The sequence below is a fragment of the Aotus nancymaae genome, unplaced genomic scaffold, assembly GCF_030222135.1.
Source record: "Aotus nancymaae isolate 86718 unplaced genomic scaffold, 86718_ANA_hifiasm-v0.15.2.pri h1tg000076l, whole genome shotgun sequence".
In the NCBI taxonomy this organism is placed as follows: domain Eukaryota; kingdom Metazoa; phylum Chordata; class Mammalia; order Primates; family Aotidae; genus Aotus; species Aotus nancymaae.
The window spans coordinates 9,645-26,811 of NW_026988491.1; the positions used below are offsets into that span (position 1 = coordinate 9,645).

Consider the following 17,167-nt stretch of genomic DNA (forward strand, 5'->3'; position numbering starts at 1 on the left):
TGTGAGGTTATGCGTTGTACTGGCTATTGATGTATTTATTGTTTCTCAGCTCCACTAATTCATTCTTCAATGTTTGCTCCTCCACAATAGCCTGGACTTTTACAGCATTTCTGATTTACGCTGATCACAGAGCTGAGCTTTCCCAGTAGAGGGGGTGAAAAAACATCGCAGGAGAAACAGGCTTCTCTTACTGGTTCCAGCTGCAGCACCACTGGTCGGCGCTGAGGGTGTGAGGTGTCATGGGTCAGGTAATGGGATTCTCAGACACTGGCGGAAGCTTTGGGATCCCGGTAAGTTTTCCTATTCTGGCCACCGGGAGAGTGCAATTCTTCCCAAGCTGATCTTAGGTGGTGGTGCCCCTAGTGGTGAGCGTTCCAACTGCAGCAGGGAGCATAAGGCTCTGGATTCTGAATCCAGGCAATCCCTGGTCCCATGGAATTTATGGCTCCCATGTCACCTGCTCAGTGGGGCCTCCCTCAACCACTCTGTTTCATAATAAAATCTACCCCCCATCTCCCCTGCCTACTTTATTTTCCTCCAGGACTTTTCAACATACTCTATTTATTATTTGCTTATTTTATCATCTGCCTCTTTAGCTCCACGAGTGCAAGGCTTTTTGCCTGTCTTGTTCACTTAGAAGTATCTAGCACAGTCACCTGGCACACAGTAAGTGTGCCCAATAAATATCTGTTGATATAAATAAATAAATATTTGTGCCTTATAAATATCTGTTAACCTGAGTTGCATGCAGGTCAACCATGCCTTCCTGCCCATTGCTACTGCACCAAATACCACGAAGTCTTTTATCTTGGAGGAAAAGCTCCAGGTCTTCAAGGACCAGCACAGGTCAACTTCCCAGGCTTCATGCTTGGCAGGAAAAGGAAAAATGTGGGTTTTGAAAAATGATTCCCTAGAGTGAGGCTCAGGCACCCTACCACCTTTCTAAAGTACTCCAGTTAACTTAGGGGTGAAGCCAAGGAGAGGAACTAATGGATCAATCACTTTGGCCCTCAGGTCAGAATCCTGGCTGCCACTCACTTGTTAAACGAACTGGGATGAAACCCCCTGTGGGCTTGGCTTTGTCGATGACATGAGGATCGTAGGGTTAGGGTGGGGTGGAACGAGGGTCAATAAGATCATGTAAGCAAAGCCCAAAGCTCTTAGCGCAGTGCCTGGCACAGAGTAGGTCCACAATATATTATTATTTTTGCTCCCAAGCAACCATTTCCCATTCTCCTGCGGGACTTGCTGGACACTGTGGGGCAGGGGGTTGTGATTGAGACCCCTCTCCCCAAGCCAAGGGGCAGACTTGTGTCCCAGATCAGGACAATCAGGCACTCCCTCTCTGAGATGAAAACCTTAAACGAATGGCATTCTCTTCACCAGAGCAGCAGCACCCTAACCACACTCTCCTTGCCAGGCAAATATTCCCAAGAGCTCCCCTTTCTGGCCTTCCAGAGTCACCTTGATTCCATCCCATTTCCCAGTTCTCCCAGCTCCCATGGGCTCTGGGATCACACATCATCTTTCCAGTTTGTTTCCTTTTGCCTGAGGAAGCCGATGTCAGCTTCTGGGGCTTACGGCCAGAGACCCCTGACACTGACTAATGGAAAATAGGGGGCTCTGGATCCACAGCTGCAGGGAGAGGGCGTTCTAAGCTGTCCCCTAGTCCCACAGAAGCAAGGCCTGAATTCTGGGGGATCCTAAAAGGCATTGCAAATCCTGAACATGACCATCAAAGCCATACAGGATCTTGGCCCTGCACCTCTCTGGCCAACATCCCACCACTGTCCCCTTTGTTCACACCACACCAGCCCCACAGGCATCCATGCTATTTGTCACTGCAACTGGACACACTCCCTCCTCCAGGCCTTTGCATTTCCTGTTCCCTGGACCCAACTGCTCTTCCTCCAGAAAACCCCTTGGCCTACTCCTTTTCCTCTTCGCTCAAATGTCACCGGCTCAGTGGAGCCTCCCTCAATCACCCTTCTTCAGAATACGATCCCTACAGGTCTGGGCCCTCCCTGTCCCCCTTGCCTACTTAATTTTTCTTCAGCACTTTTCCAGCATGTTCTGTACTTTGCTTATGTATTTTGTTGTCCACCTCCTAAGCTCCATGAGGGCAAAGCTCTTTGTCTGTCTTGCTCACTTAGAAGTCTCTAGCACAGTCACTCGGCACACAGTAGGTGCTCAATCAATGTTGACCTGAGTTGCATTCTGGGTGGATACAGTTAGAGACTTGGGGTGATCAGGAGCTCTTAATGGAACAAGCCTTTTCCCACAGAGCCCACTGCCTGCTCAGGCCCGGAGATGGCTGCCAAGTGCTTCCTGCTGGGGCCAGATGCCTGGGAAAACCCCACTTGCAGCGTACTGCATGTGAAGGAGGGAGCCACTTAAGTACCAGCCTATCCTGGATGGAGAGCCAGTACATTATCTTGGAATATCTTGGAAAACTTTTTTTTTTGAAGACGGAGTTTTGCTCTGTTGTCCAGGCTGGAGTGCAGTGGCATGATCTCAGCTCACTGCAACCTCTGCCTCAGCCTCCTGAGTAGCTCAATTTACAGGCACACACCACCATGCCCAGCTAATTTTTGTATTTGTATTTTTTATTTTTTGACACGAAGTCTCTCAGTCACCCAGGCTGGAGTGCAGTGGCGAGATGTTGGCTCACTGCAACCTCAACTTCCTGAGTTCAAGTGATTCTCTGCCTCAGCTTCCCCAGTAGCTGGGATTACAGGAACACATTATCATTCCTGGCTAATTTTTGTATTTTTGGTAGAGCCAGGGTTTCACCATCTTGGACAGGCTAGTCTCGAACTCTGACCTCAGGTGATCCACCCATCTTGGCTTCCCAAAGTACTAGGATTACAGGCGTGAACCACAACGCCTGGCATAATTTTTTTATTTTCTAGTAAAGACAGGGTTTCACCACGTTGGCCAGGCTGGTCTTGAGCTCCTGACCTCAAGTGATCTGCCCGCCTCGGCTTCCCAAAGTGCTAGGATTACAGGCGTGAGCCACCGCACCCCCTGGCAGACTCTCAATAATAACAATTAATAGTAACAGTAACAGTGGCAAGCATTTATGCTCCCGGCCTTTCCCCCGGGTCTGTATTAAGGACTTCACATCCAATATCTTACTTGAGTCTCAGATCGTTCTGAGACCCATGATGCCCATCTTAGACAACATTATACCTTTTTTTTTTTTGAGACGGAGTCTTGCTCTGTCACCAGGCTGGAGTGCAGTGACACGATCTCGGCTCACTGCAACCTCCGCCTCCCGGGTTCAAGCGATTCTCCTGCCTCAGCCTCCCAAGTAGCTGAGGCACCCACCACCACGCCTGGCTAATTTTTGTATTTTTAGTAGAGACAGGTTTTGCCATGTTGGCCAGGCTGGTCTCGAACTCCTAACCTCGTGATCCGCCCGCCTAGTCCTCCCAAAGTGCTGGGATTACAGGCGTGAGCCACCGCGCCCGGCCTATACCCATTTTAAAGATGAGAAAGCTGAGGCTTGGAGAATGTCGGTAGTAGCCCCACCATCTCCTATCACTTCCTGGAACCAGGCCCACAGAGGAGGGTTCAGGAAGGGCGCTTTCCTTCCCCACCCCAGGGAAGCGGGAGGGACACGGGCTCTGGCGTGGAGGGTTGGGGAAGCTGAAAGGCCAGGGCGCTGGGTGCGCGGAAGCAAGCACGCGTGCTTGGCGCGGAGGCTCCGCCGCGCGGTGGCTTTCCGGAGGGGTGGGGCGACCGCGGCGGGTCCTGACGTCGGGCGCCCTCGGGCCGTCAATCAGCGCTCGGCCCCGCCCCGCCGCGGCTGCAGCAGCGGCGCCGAGGCCGGAGGAGCAGCCGCCGCCCCCACCTCCCGGGACTCGGAACTCAGCGGCTCGGAGCCATGGCCTCGGCCACCGCGGGTAAGGGGCTGCGGGACACGGGGACGGCGGGAGGGCAGCCCCTGGCCCCCGCGCCCACCCCTCGGCTAACCTGCGGCTCTCGCGTCTTGTCCCACAGAGGCGGAGACCCGGCAGAGGCTGCTACGCACCGTCAAGAAGGAGGTGGGTGCCAGGGTGGGGCGCAGGGCAGGACCACCCCCCGGGCAGGGGGCAGCAGCAGCCAAGCTGGGGGCGGGGAGAGTCTCCGTGGAAGGGTGGCCTCTGGCGGTGGAAGGGCGGCCAAATCTGGTATGGGGCTCACCTGGGTGGGCATTGACCTCCCGCAGGGCTGGAGGAGCCGCGAGGGAATTTGGGGGTGGGCGTAGGTATGGAGGGGGCTTTGGCTGTTTTGGGGCTGTGTGTGGGGGCGGATGCAGCGTGAGGGCCCTCAAGTGTCCCAGTAGGACCTCCTCTTGTGGAGGAGCAGGTGGGTGCGGCTGAGGGAGGGGACCTTCCAAGAGAGACAAGCTGCTGGGGGGACCCCCAACAGGGTGTGCTGGGGGAGGGGCTCTGAATGGGTCTGCCAAAGGTGGGGTACGCTCCAGGAAAAGGGAGAGGTTCGATTTGGGAAAATAAAGCTTCCCTCCTCAGCCTCCAATTTCTCAGTCCTTGGAGCCACCTCCAGGAGCCAGGAGACTCCCTCCCTGAGAGTCCCGGGTGAGTGAGCAGCTCCCTTGGCAGTAGGGGTCCCCTCACTCCCACCCCCGCCCCACACACTCAGAGGGTGAGAATCAGAGAGGTTCTCCTGCCCCTCCACTCTCCCTGGGGTCAGCAGGGAGCCCAGTCTAGTCTTTAGGGCTAATGGCCAATGACCTCCCAGAACCCCATAGACAAGGAGAATTTATAGTCCTTGGGGCCTGGGGTGGCATTTTGTCACCTGGACTGTGTGCTCTGGTGTGTACGCCTGCGTGGGTGAGGACCTGTGGCATATGAGAATGTCTGTGCATCTGTCTGGAGATATCTAAGTGTATGTCTTTGCACTGTGTGTACACATACCTATGCGTGTCTGTGTGTAGATCTGTTTTTGTGAGGGTGCGTCTGTGTGTGTGTATTGTGTGATGCATAAGTCTGTGTGAATAAGTGATGCTGTGACTGTGCGTGTGTATCTTGAGTGGGTGTGTGGCATGTGATGCATGAGTCTGTGAATAATGAGGGCTGTGACTCCGTGTGTGTGTGTGTTGCCCTTCGCATTCTCCAGCCTCAGGCCCCATGGCTGCTGTGTCTTCATCACTTTTGAACCTTATGAGTGCTTAGCCCAAGACCTTGCATGGCAGCAGACCTTGTGGGCTGGCCTGGTTTCAGGGCCTGGCTTTGAGTGTCTGTGTGTGTGTGTGTGTGTGTGTGTGTGTCTGTGTGTGTGTGTTTATGTGTGTTGGGGTGTCGGCTGAGGTGGCAGCATCAATCAGCACTGATGACCCCTCCTTCCCTGCACAGCGGCAGGCAGCCACCAAGGCAGCCTCGAGGCTTGGACCTGTTGCCGCCCCTCCCTCCTCGGGGAGCGTGAGTGTGTGTGTGTGTGTGTGTGTGTGTGTGTGTGTCTGTGTGTGTGTCTGTGTGTGGCATGTCCTATTTTGTTTAAAGAATCAACTCCAGGGATGTTGCACATTCTAGCATTTTCGAATGAGACACGCAAAATACATCGGATCCCTCAGAAAGGCCCGGAAGTTTTCAGCTAAGCCCCTGTATAGACCCCTGTGGGTACTCCAAGGGAGCTCTGTCTAGACAGCAGAACTCACAGACCAACAACATTCTCATGACTATTTCCAGAGGAGGGGCATGTACCTTACAAAACACCTGCTGTCTTTTTGTCCATGGTTTAACCAGACCCACGTGTAATATGTGCCCCCAAGATATTTTTGCCTGGAGTAGCTTTGTTTTTATTTTTCTGTTTATTTGTTTATTTTTTTAAAATCTTTTTCCTGAAAAGAGATCACATCATAGGTAGCTTTGTTTTTAAGGCGATGGTTGGTTGAATTGGGTTGGGGGGGGTGCAGGCAGAAGAGAACACCAGTAAACATCTATCTGGAGAAGGCTGTAGCTGAGGCCCAGGTCCCAGCTCAGCTACCAGCTTGAGCTCGGTTTCCTGCACAGGTCCCTTCTCCTCTCCAGGACTCAGTTTCTCGATCTGCAGAAGGATGCATTGGTACCAATGTCATTTGTGGTTTGATCTGTGTCAGTCTAGTTTGGGTCTTGGGCTCAGAAAGGGTGGATAACTTGCCCAAGATCATCCAGCCAAGATGGGACAGAGCTGGGACTTACCCCCCAGGTCTTTTTGATGTCACAGCCACACTCTGACCCTCCCATCCCACAAACGTGCTCATCCAGATGCACATGGTGCCACACCTCGGACAGAATGTGTGGGTGGTACAGTTTCCATTGAACAGAGGAGAACACTGTATCCTAGAGACAATAAGTGATGTTTCTTTTATTTATTTTTTTCCTTTGAGACAGAATCTGTCTCTATCACCAGGCTGGAGTACAGTGGCGCGATCTCTGCTCACTGCAACCTCCGCCTCCTGGGTTCAAGCGATTCTCCTGCCTCAGTCTCCCGAGTAGCTGGGACTACAGGGGCCCACCACCACTCCCAGCTAATTTTTGTATTTTTAGTAGGGACAGGGTTTCACCATGTTGGCCAGGCTGGTCTCGATCTTCTGACCTCATGATCCACTCGCCTCAGCCTCCCAAAGTGCTGAGATTACAGGCATGAGCCACTACGCCCGGCCAATAAGTGATTATTTCAAGGGCACAGAACCAGTGCAGGGGGCAGGCTCCAGTCTTCTGTCTTGGAGCTCCTATTCAGCATAGGTACCCTAAGAAGGTGGCAGCCACTCTGTGCCCCACCCAAAGCCTGTCTCTCCTGTTCCTTTCTTTGCTTACGCCTTTAGGGGGGCATCTCTCTCAGTGTCAGAGAGCCAGTCTCCAGTGGAATAGAAGGGAAAGCTCTCTGCCTAGAAATCTGAGTCAAGTCGGGTCTTCCTCCTCCTGGATTCAGAGGAGCCACCTCTCCACCTGTCACAGCCTCACCCAGACACTGCATTGTGTGTACACATATCTATGTGTGTCTGTGTGTATATCTGTTTTCTGTGTGTTCATCTGTTTTCCCAGCCTTCTTTCTAGAAGGGGGGCCCTAACAACATCTCTAGATAGGCTGGGCAGCTCTGCAAGCTTTGCTAAAGTTATTGTAGCCACTAAGGGGCCAGCAGAGGTTGGGAGCTGGAAACTGTCCAGTGCTGACCTGGGGAGCCAGTAGGACCCAGCACCCATGAGGCAGGTCAAGAAGGAACTTTGGGATCAACTAGAGCTGAATTCCAATGCCAGATGCATATTTACTGAGGGCTGTGTGTCAGACCCTGGGCTAGGTTCTGTGAATATAGCAGGGACAGGCTCCCTTGTAAACAGGCCGCCTCCCTGTCCTGGGGCTGACCTTGCAGTGGTAGAAACAGACCCCCAACAGATACTTGATCATAATTACAAGGATAATTACAGGCTGTGCACAGAGATGTGAAGGAGAGGCACCTGGGGCTGTGAGAACACAAAACAGGGAGAACTGACCATGTGCAGGGGCCCCGGATGTGTCGCTTCAGAAGACAGGTGAAAGATGAGTATGACTTTCAGGTGAAGATACGGGGATTGGGAGAGACTAGGGAAAACCATTCCTGGCAGAGGGATTTATACATGCAGAAGCTTTGTGACTGGAGGGAGCACTGTGAACTTGAAGGAACTGAAGTGACTGGGGCAGAGAGAAAGGAGAAAGGTTCAGAGACAGAGAAGGCAGAGCATGTGGTCTTATCCCAAAAGCAAGGGGAAAGGAATGGGGAGGACACCGCGAACAGGGAAAGAAGGTGAGGGAGATGAAATTGATGGCCTGTTTACTGCACAATCTTGGAGAAGATCTGTCTTTACCTTTATCAGTGTGTGGGTTTTGGTTTATTCATAATGGGGATGAAAATGATTCAGCTGGCAGGATAAACCCTTCGAGAACACCCACCACATTAGCCTGAGCTCCTCCAGGGCAAGCATTCTTCCCCCACAGCCCCTGGCTCTGTCCTTGGTGTCACCAAGAGAAAGCTGCAAACAAGGTGGCCTCAGCTGCAAACAAGGTGGCCTCAGCTGCAGTGATTTCCTCCAGTTAAATCCCACTAGCTCTATCTTGGCTCCTTCCTGGCTTGCTTTACCCTCCCTGCCACCCCTTAATTTTGTTTTGGTTCCCGGAGCGAGCAAGGACTGGCTTCTTGTTGCCGTGACAACCGCCATTAAGGGAGCCAGCCATGTGATGCCAGTTGATAATGCAAGTAAAGTGACTAACTGCCTTGTTTTTCTGCCTCTGGACTGGGCCTAGACAGCCTCTTAATTGGAGGGGAGAATGCAGGGGCTGGTAGGAGGCAGATGAGACCCCAGGAAGGAGACAGGGAGATGAGGCAGGTCCTGGAGGGGAAGCTACATTTAGCTCTGCAGACTGGAACTGGTGGAAGGGCTGTAATTGTGGAGCCATTGTCACAGCTGCTGAGTAGAGCGTGTTTGGAGAACTGAGCCTCCCAGCCTCTGGGTTAGGGGCAATGAGATGGGAGAGAAAGGCAGGACTTGCTAAGAAGGTTGGAGAAAAATGAGAGAAGCGATTGCTGTTACCATGGGGACCCTGCCGTTTGACCCTGTGGTTCTTAATGAAGGGGAGCAATTTTGTCTCCCATCCCTAGGTTGGCCAGATAACATCCAGGTCGCCCAGTTAAATTTGACTTTCAGATAAACAGTGAGTAAGTCTTTAGTATGAGTATGTATTGCTAAATCTGGCAGCCCTACTCCAGGGGACATTTGGCAATGTCTGGAAATATTTTTGGTTGTCACAGTTGGGGGTGCTACCGGCATCTAGTGGGAAGAGGCCAGGGATGCTGCTCACGTTCCTGCAATACGCAAGACTCCCCCTCAGCCCACCACCAGTAGCAGCACAAAGAAGTGGCCAGCCCAGAATGGCAATGCTGATAAGGCAGGGAAATCTTCTCCCTCTGACCCTGCCCATCCTGCACCCACCTTGCCCTTCACTTCTCTAGGCTGGGCTGATATGAATGTCATATTATTTTTGTTTATTTTTTTGAGATGGAGTCTCACTCTGTCGCCAGACTGGAGTGCAGTGGCACAATCTTGGCTCATTGCAACTTCTGCCTCCTGGGTTCAAGCAGTTCTCCTGCCTCAGCCTCCTAAGTAGCTGGGACCACAGGTGCCAGCCACCACACCTGGCTAATTTTTTGTATTTTTAGTAGAAACGGGGTTTCACCATGTTGGCCAGGATGGTCTCAACCTCTTGACCCCGTGATCTGCCTGCCTAGGCCTCCCAAAGTGCTGGAATTACAGGTGTGAGCCACCATGCCAGACCAGGAATGTCCTATTCTTGAACAACTCATTCTCACTGTTAGATTATATTGGATGCATATTTGGAGTCCAAAGTGGAGGTGGGGGGCAGTGAATGAAGTCTTGGCTTCCCTAGCTATGTCATTTTGGGAAAGCTTCCCTAGAATGCCCCAGTTTCTCACCTATAAAATGGACTTAGGCCATAGAAGAGAGATTGTACTGTGTAATAACAGTAGTAGTTCCTGGCTGGGCACGGTGCTCATGCCTGTAATCCCGGCGCTTTGGGGAGCTGAGGTGAGAGGATCACTTCAGGCCAGGAGTTTGGGACCAGCCTGGGCAACATAGCAAGACTCCATCTCTACAGAAAACAAAATAAAAATGGCCAGGCATTGTGGTGAATGCCTGTAATCCTAGCTATTTGAGAGGCTGAGGCAGGAGGATCCCTTGAGCCCAGGAAGTTGAGGCTTCGGTGAGCTGTGATCGCATCACTGCACTCCAGCTAAGGCAACAGAACAAGACCCTGTCTCAAAAGAAAAAAAAAAAAAATGGCCAGGCGTGATGGCTCATATCTTTAATCCCAGCACTTTAGGAGGCCAAGGCAGGGGGATCACTTGAGGTCAGGAGTTTAAGACCAGCCTGGCCAGCAAACATAGTAAAACCTCATCTCTTCTAAAAATACAAAAATTAGCTGGGTGTGGTAGCATGTGCCTTTAATCCCAGCTACTTGAGAGGCTGAGGCAGGAGAATTGCTTGAACCCAGGAGGTGGAGGTTGCAGGGAGCTGAGATGGCGCCACTGCACTCCAGGCTGGGTGACAGAGTGAGACTCCATCTCAAAAAAAAAAAAAGGCAATTCCTAATTTTCTGCCTGTTTGCTGGGGGCTTACTCTGCTGGGCACTGTGCCATGAACTTTCTGAGCATTTACCTCCTTGTAAAAGCCCTAAGGGAGAGAGTCATCATCTTTTTCCTTGATAGATGAGGAACTGGAGGCACAGAGATGTTATGTATGCAGCTCACTTTAAGGTCCCACAATCAGTCCGTGGGGAAGTCAGGATCAAAACCTCACATTGCCAAGATCTGGAAGGGTGGCCTCATGACCTTGGCTTACAGTGGGCAGTGGTAGGGAGCTATGAGCTTCAGAAAAGTTCCTGGAAGCACAGCTTGGGTTCAGGCATGTGCAGGGGAAGGAAATGGGACAGGAAAGGTCCATTCGTCCCAGCGTGTGTAGGGTTGTTAGTGCCAGGCTGTGACATTTGAACTTCCCACAGTGGATAATGGGGAACTGTAGAAGATTTATGAGCAAGGGAGGTTTTTGGTTAGAGCTGTACTTCAGGAAGTTTCAGCTAATAGCAGGGACCAGGATAGAAAGTTTCTGCCTGCTCTTAGAAGAAAACTGTCTCCTTCCCTCCCTCCCTTCCTTCCTCCCTCCCTCCCTCCCTTCCTGCCTTCCTCCTTCCTTCCTCCCTTCCTGCCTTCCTCCCTCCCTCCCTTCCTGCCTTCCTCCCTCAAATATTTATTGAGCATCTACTATGTGCCATGTCCAGTTCTAGAAGGGGCAGACTGAGAAGTAAGTAAAGCAAAGTCTTTGCTTATATCCCCTCATTCAGTGTACAGGATATGGTAGGAGGGCATATAGAGCAAACAATAAATATATATTAAAGGTGACAAGGGCTCCAAGGAAAAGAAAGGCTGGAGAGGGATGGGAAAGGCTTGCCAGAGGAGGTGGTCAGGGATGGCCTCACTGATGGGATGGCATTTGAGCAGAGACCTGAAGGAAGGAAGGGAGCAGTGTCGACATCTGCAGGAAATGTGTGCCTGGCAGAGGGAACAGCGTATGCAAAGACTGTGAGTTGGGAACAGAGACCAGCTAGGAGGCCAGTGAGGCTGCAGTGAAGTCAGCAAGAGTAGAGATGAGGGTTGAGAGAGTGGGAGGTTGATTATTCAAGACCTTGTCCCATTGGAGGCTTTGGCTTTGACTCTGGGTGAGATAGGAGCCATGGGAGTATTTTGAGCAGGGGAGGAACAGGCAAGTTTTGGGGACAAGTCAGGAGCAAGCAAAGACACCAGATCATCGGATAAGACAGGAAACGTCTGTCTTTGCTGAGCTTTCCATTCTTAGGCTGGAATCACAGCCCCCACCCCCTACTCACCCCGCTGTGCCAAGGAGAGGCTCCAAAAATGCATGTGCTTGAATTAATGCAGGAATGCCAGGTGGGCTATTTTGGGGCTCTCTGATGCTTCCAGGATTGATTCAAATCAGCTTGCATGTGTCGTGTTTGCTGGCTTAAGAGGACAGAAACTCTCCTGATGAATAATGCAGCCATATCCGTCCAATGCGTCTTGATGCTTTTTCAGGTCTCTGGCAACCTGGCTTCCGGGAGCTTTTGCTAGTGATGAGCGTCTGCGGCAGCTTGGGCATCCTGGTTCGATGTGGCAAGGCTGGCAGGAAGGCCCCTGGCTTGCTTGGTTCTGTCTCTTGCACCATCTGGCTGGGTATCCCCCAGCCACCTCATGAGGTGCTCTGGAAGCTGGTGGTAGCATTTGTTGCTGGCTGGCAGGTAGGAGAGGGCATTTTGGTCACCCCTAAGGGCCCTCAGTTGCTGTCTACAGAGCCCAGGATGGGAAGTGGGGAGACCGGTGTCTTTGTTCCAGTTCTGTCCCCAGTAACGGGTGTGGCTCCTACCAGGTCTGTTCTCAAGGTCTCATTTTTCTGCTTTCTAAGTGGACGAGGTTGGACAGCTCCAGGACTCTAAGAACCTCAACTCATCTAATTTGGCCAGTGTCACTCTCTGAGAGCCAAATCTTTCATGTTTTCTCTGTTCTGAATTTGCCAAGTCTGTATTGAGGACTAATTAAAACTAAGTAGCTGATATAAGAGTTTTTGAGTGCCTTCAGTTCACTCAAGGGAAACAAAATGGGCTTAACTAATGCCATTCTCATGGGATAAAGATTAAAAAAAAAAAACAAAAAAACAGCATATACTGAGCATTTTGTATTGATGACCTCATTGAATTATTGATACCCTACGAAGTGCATAAAACATCCTCTTTTATGGTTAAGGAAATCGAGGTACAGAGATGGCAGGGAACTCACCGTAAGGTCACAGAGATTGTCATTGGTACAGCCCAGCTGTCTAGCTGCACAATCTTTTCTATCACTCTGGAGCTAAAACCAGCAACCCACACAGGGTTCTGAGCTCCACTGAGAGTTTGGGGTCAGAGAGAAGGCCAAATTTTGGAACCACACAGCCCTAGGTTCAAACAGTGGCCCTGCCATTTAGCAGCTGCATGAACCTGTCTGACACTAGTTTCCTTGTGTGTCAGATAGCAAGGGCTTCATCTACCACGCAGCAGCGCTGCTACACTATCACTGTCAGGCAGTTGGCAGTATTTATGGAGGGGCCAGGCACAGCGCATAGCTCACCCTTTTGGGAGTAAGATGGACTCAGTCCCAGAAGGACACTTTGCTCCCCTTTCTGGTCACATCTGAATTTACAGATGCCCTCAGCGCAGGATCTTGCTGTCTCTAGGTAAGCCCTGACCTGGGGGTGCTGCAGCCTCCAGAGCAGTGCTGTGGAATGAGTGGGAAGAGATTTCTTGAGGTCCAAAAGGAAAAGCCCTCTAGTGAGCTGAGTCTTGGCTGGCTGCATCACCATCCTGGGGAGGGCAGCTGGGTCTTCCCTCTGGGGCTGGCTGCCCATCAGCTCCTAGAGACAGTACCTCAGCCTAAGGAGCTTAGAGTCCCTGGTGAGTTTCCTGACCCTGAGCTTTGTTACTGCGCATCCCTGGGCAAGGAGTCTAAGAATGCTAAACCCAGATGTGGGGCAGTATATTTTTCTTTCTCTTAGTGACATAGAAGATGAGATGAATATATTTCTATGTTTTTTCCTTTGCACAATTTTGCAGGAACTTAGATTGTGGATATTTACAAAGGACAGTTAACAGCTCCTTTTGCAGTAAGGCCTCATTTAGAAAATGGATAGCCGAGGCCCCAAGAGTTCAAGAGCCTTGATGTCACCAAAATGCCAGGGTTTCGGCCTAGGTCCTGTGGCTGGCCATACAGAAAGCCAATCACTGAGATAAGTTTTGCCTGGGAAGAAGTGTTTAATTGGGAACCGCAGCCGAGGAGATGGGAGATCAGGCTCAAATCTATCTTCCTGACCAGCTAAACGCAGATTTATATAGCAGGGAAGAAATGTTAAGTGCATGCAAGAAAACTGTAATTAAAGAGGGGTAAGGAAAAGGAGTTGGTCAACAGGAAGCAGGTGTAGCTTAGGCAGTCATGGTGGGTGAGGGGTGTTGCATCTCATTGTCCAGATGCAATGATCTGGTAAGTTTCAGTTCCCTGGGGGAGGCCTGATGTTTGGTTTCCTGAGAAAGGAACTCAGATAAGACAAATGTAACTCTCTGGAGTTTTAAAACCGGGAGGGTCAGTTTCTGTGTTTATTCAAAAGAAACAATGCACATTAGTTCTATTGCATAGTTGGGCCAGTTTCAGTGATACTTGGGGCATTGAATGAATTCCTTTTTAATTATTATTATTTGGTAAATTATGCTTACTTGCTAAATTAGAATCGTAGCATTTACCAAATATTGCTGCAAGTGCTTTGCTGTTTTTCACTTAGTCCACAAAACAAGTCTTCCTACAGAGTAGGTACAAGTAACAACTACTCTTTACTAACAAGGAAACTGATGCTCAGAGAAGCTAAGAAACTGAACCAGGACTACAGAGCTGAGAAACAGCAGTGCAGGGTTTGTTAGCCAGCTCCATCCACCATTTCAAGTCGGATAAACCCTGATAAAACTAGCTAGAATGATAATAAGCATACAAAAATAAAATGAAAAGAGAAAGTGAAGGTAAAAAGTTGATTTCTTGGTTTAAGTGTTGGGAAAGTTTAGGTACAGGTATATCCAGGGATTCCAGCGATGTCATCAGGCCTCTTGCCATCTCTCTGCATTGCCTTCTTCTGTTTTGGCATTATGCCCAGTATCTTTATGGGGAGGTAAAGTGTTGCCCAGCAGCTCTAGGGGCACGTTCTGCCAGCTTGGCAATGCTGCAAAAAAGAAAGCCTCCCCTTCCTAAGGGTTCTAGCCAAAGTCTTAGGATTCGGTCTCATTGGACCACTTGTGGGTCTCTTGCTTATTTTGTGCCAGTCACAGTGAGATGGATTGCTCCGCTTGGTCAAGGAGGGATAAAGGGTGGAGTCAGCCCTGTGAGAGTAAGGAAAGGGGCACCAGAGGAGAGTTAAGGTGAAGTCACCAGACGGGGAGATGGAAAGTAGGCAGACAGACCACAGATGTCCACATCAAAGTGCTGAGGCTGCATTTGGAGCTCAGCCTGTGATGCGGGAGGTGTCCATTCCTGTGCTCTGTGCCTTCCTACGGTCCCGAGTGTTGCCTGGGGATGTACTATGTGCCAAGCGATTACTGAATCAAGGATTTCTATTCTAGGAGTGTGCAAATCCTTGAAGTTGTACAAACTCCTTGTCCTCGCTGTATGGAGAGAGTATCCTCAGCTTTTGTCAGGACCTCTAAGGAATCCACAACCCAAATACGGTTCAGCATCACGCTGTGTCTTAGTTGGGGCTGGTGTAACAAAGTACCATGACTGGGTGGCTTCTAAACAACAGGAATTCTCACAATTCTGGTGGCTAGAAGTCTGAGATCAGGGCAGCAGCATGGTTGGTGTCTGGTGAGGGCCCTCTTCCTTTTTGCACACTGCAGACTTCTCATCATGTCCTCACATGGTGGAAAGTGGGTGAGAGAAGTCTTTAGGGTCTCTTTTATAAGAGCACAAATCCTGGCCGGGCTCAGTGGCTTATGCCTGTAATCCAAGCACTTTGAGAGGCCGAGGTTGGGGGATCACCTGAGGTCAGGAGTTCAAGACCAGCCTGGCCAACATGGTGAAACCCTGTGTCTACTAAAATAAAAAAATTGTCCAGGCGTGGTGGCAGGCCCCTGTAATCCCAGCTACTCAAGAGACTGAAGCAGGAGAATCTTTTGAACCCAGGAGGTGGAGGTTGCAGTGAGCCGAGATCGTGCCACTGCACTCCAGCCTGGGCAACAGAGTGAGACTCCATCTCAGAAAAAAAAAAAGAAAAAAAAGAGCACTAATTCCCTCCAAGTCCAAGAGTCACCCCCATGACATAATGACCTCCCAGAAGCCCTTTCTTCTAATACCACCACTTTAGGGATTAGGATTTTAAAATATGAATTTTAGAGGGGTATGTCAGCACATTCAGTCTGTAACTCCCTGCAGGACATGCAAATCAGAGATGAATGCAATACGGTTTTCTGTCCTCAGTGTGCCCAGAAATGAAGTGGTACCTCTTAGTTTCTAAACCAGTTCCAGTAATAATAGCTTTCTAATAAAAATAACAATAATCACAACCCCAGTAATAATTATAATTAGCATTTATTGGGCACCTACTCTCTCCAGGCCTGCCTTGTTCCAGTATATTAGCCATGAGTCACCAGTGCTTATCTACATTTCAATCAAGTTAAATTTAAATTAAATTTAAAATGCAATTCTTCAGTCACACTAGCCACATTTCAGGTGCCCAGTAGCCACGTATGATTGGTGATACTATGGGACAGCACAGGTATTGAGCATTTCCCCAAAAGTCTATCCTGTTCTAGACAGTATGCTATGCACTTTGTATGCATTAGTATATGTAATGTCAAAAGTAAACAAACCCAGAAACCATCAGAGGGAACAGATGAGGAAACTGAGGCCCAAGGTCACCCAGCAAATGGCAGAGCTGGAGATTGACCTGTGTATGTTTTTACTTACCCAGAGTGCCTCCCTTGATACTGGCACCGGCTGTGTGCTGCATCCTGTTTGAGGTCCTTATTATCCCGTTTGACAGATTAGTACTGTACATTGAAGCACAGAAAAGTGAAATGACTTGCCCAAGGTCATGCTGCTGGTAAGAGGTGGAGACAGGATTTGAAACCAGTGTTTAGACACACTATTGAATTGCTCTTCCTTGTAAGGCCAGGTGGAGGTGGTTAGTCCTTATCCAGAAAGATAATAAATACTTTCTGACGTACCTGTGTGTGTTTTAAGCAACCATTTGGGAATTTCATTTTCCCATTTTCAGCAGCTGCCCAAACCACCTTCCCCGCCACTCCCCTAAGTTTGGCCATCTTCCAGGGATCTTGGGTGAGCTCTGAGTCTGCGTGTATCTTCCTCATCTGTGAGGCCCCTGGGTCTGTGGAGATGGGGGTGCTTCCAGGGGAACCAGACGCAAGCAGTGGGCAGGCACCCAGGAGGAGGCTGGCCAGTCTCCAGGGTGTGGGCTAGGAATGAAAAACGTACAGGCTGGCTTCTCTGGGGATGGAGGAGGCCGGGGAGTGTTTTCACAGCTCCATCCTCTCCTGTGCATGGGCGTGGCAGCCTGAAGGACCTTTATACCAGGATGTCCCTGGGAGAATGCCCTGGAATCAGGCCCCAGGGGAGCCTTCTTGTCAAGGGGTGTCTGAGGAACCTGGGCAGGGTGATAAGGGGAGGCTCATTTGTAGGAACCCCTGCCCCAGAACACTCCTTCCAGGTCATGGCAGGCTGGCCGGTCCTCACACTGTCACAGAACCATGCTGGCACCTATTTATAGCAAGCCAGTAAACGATTAACTGGGGCCAGGCTGGCAGCAGCCAAGTTAGCAGTGTTTGCTTCTCCTGTAGGCCCCAGTAACCACATTTAGGGCAGGTTATGTGGGGAGGAATTGGAGGAAGAATTTTTCTAATACTCTGAAGACCCACAGGCCACTGCTTATGATTTTTCATTCCCCGCTCCCCACTGTCACCTACGCCATGGTGTGGACTGTAGGACACCCGTCTGTGGCTTTGCTTTTGTTATCTATGCTGTGTGGAAGTGACAGGAAAGATGGAAGGGTGTGGG

The 17,167-nt window shown here is 50.4% G+C and overlaps 1 protein-coding gene across 1 annotated transcript in view; it reads left to right on the forward strand.

The window, feature by feature from the left end:
- Window positions 1–3,872: 3,872 nt before the first annotated feature.
- SGSM1 (small G protein signaling modulator 1) overlaps window positions 3,873–17,167 on the forward strand; it is a 94,062-nt gene continuing 80,767 nt past the window's right edge. Inside the window, exons 1-2 of the mRNA XM_064367862.1 lie at window positions 3,873–3,908; window positions 4,006–4,049. Of these exons, the coding sequence (XP_064223932.1) occupies window positions 3,890–3,908; window positions 4,006–4,049 (63 nt within the window). The 5' untranslated portion in view covers window positions 3,873–3,889. The remainder of the gene's footprint in view (window positions 3,909–4,005; window positions 4,050–17,167) is intronic.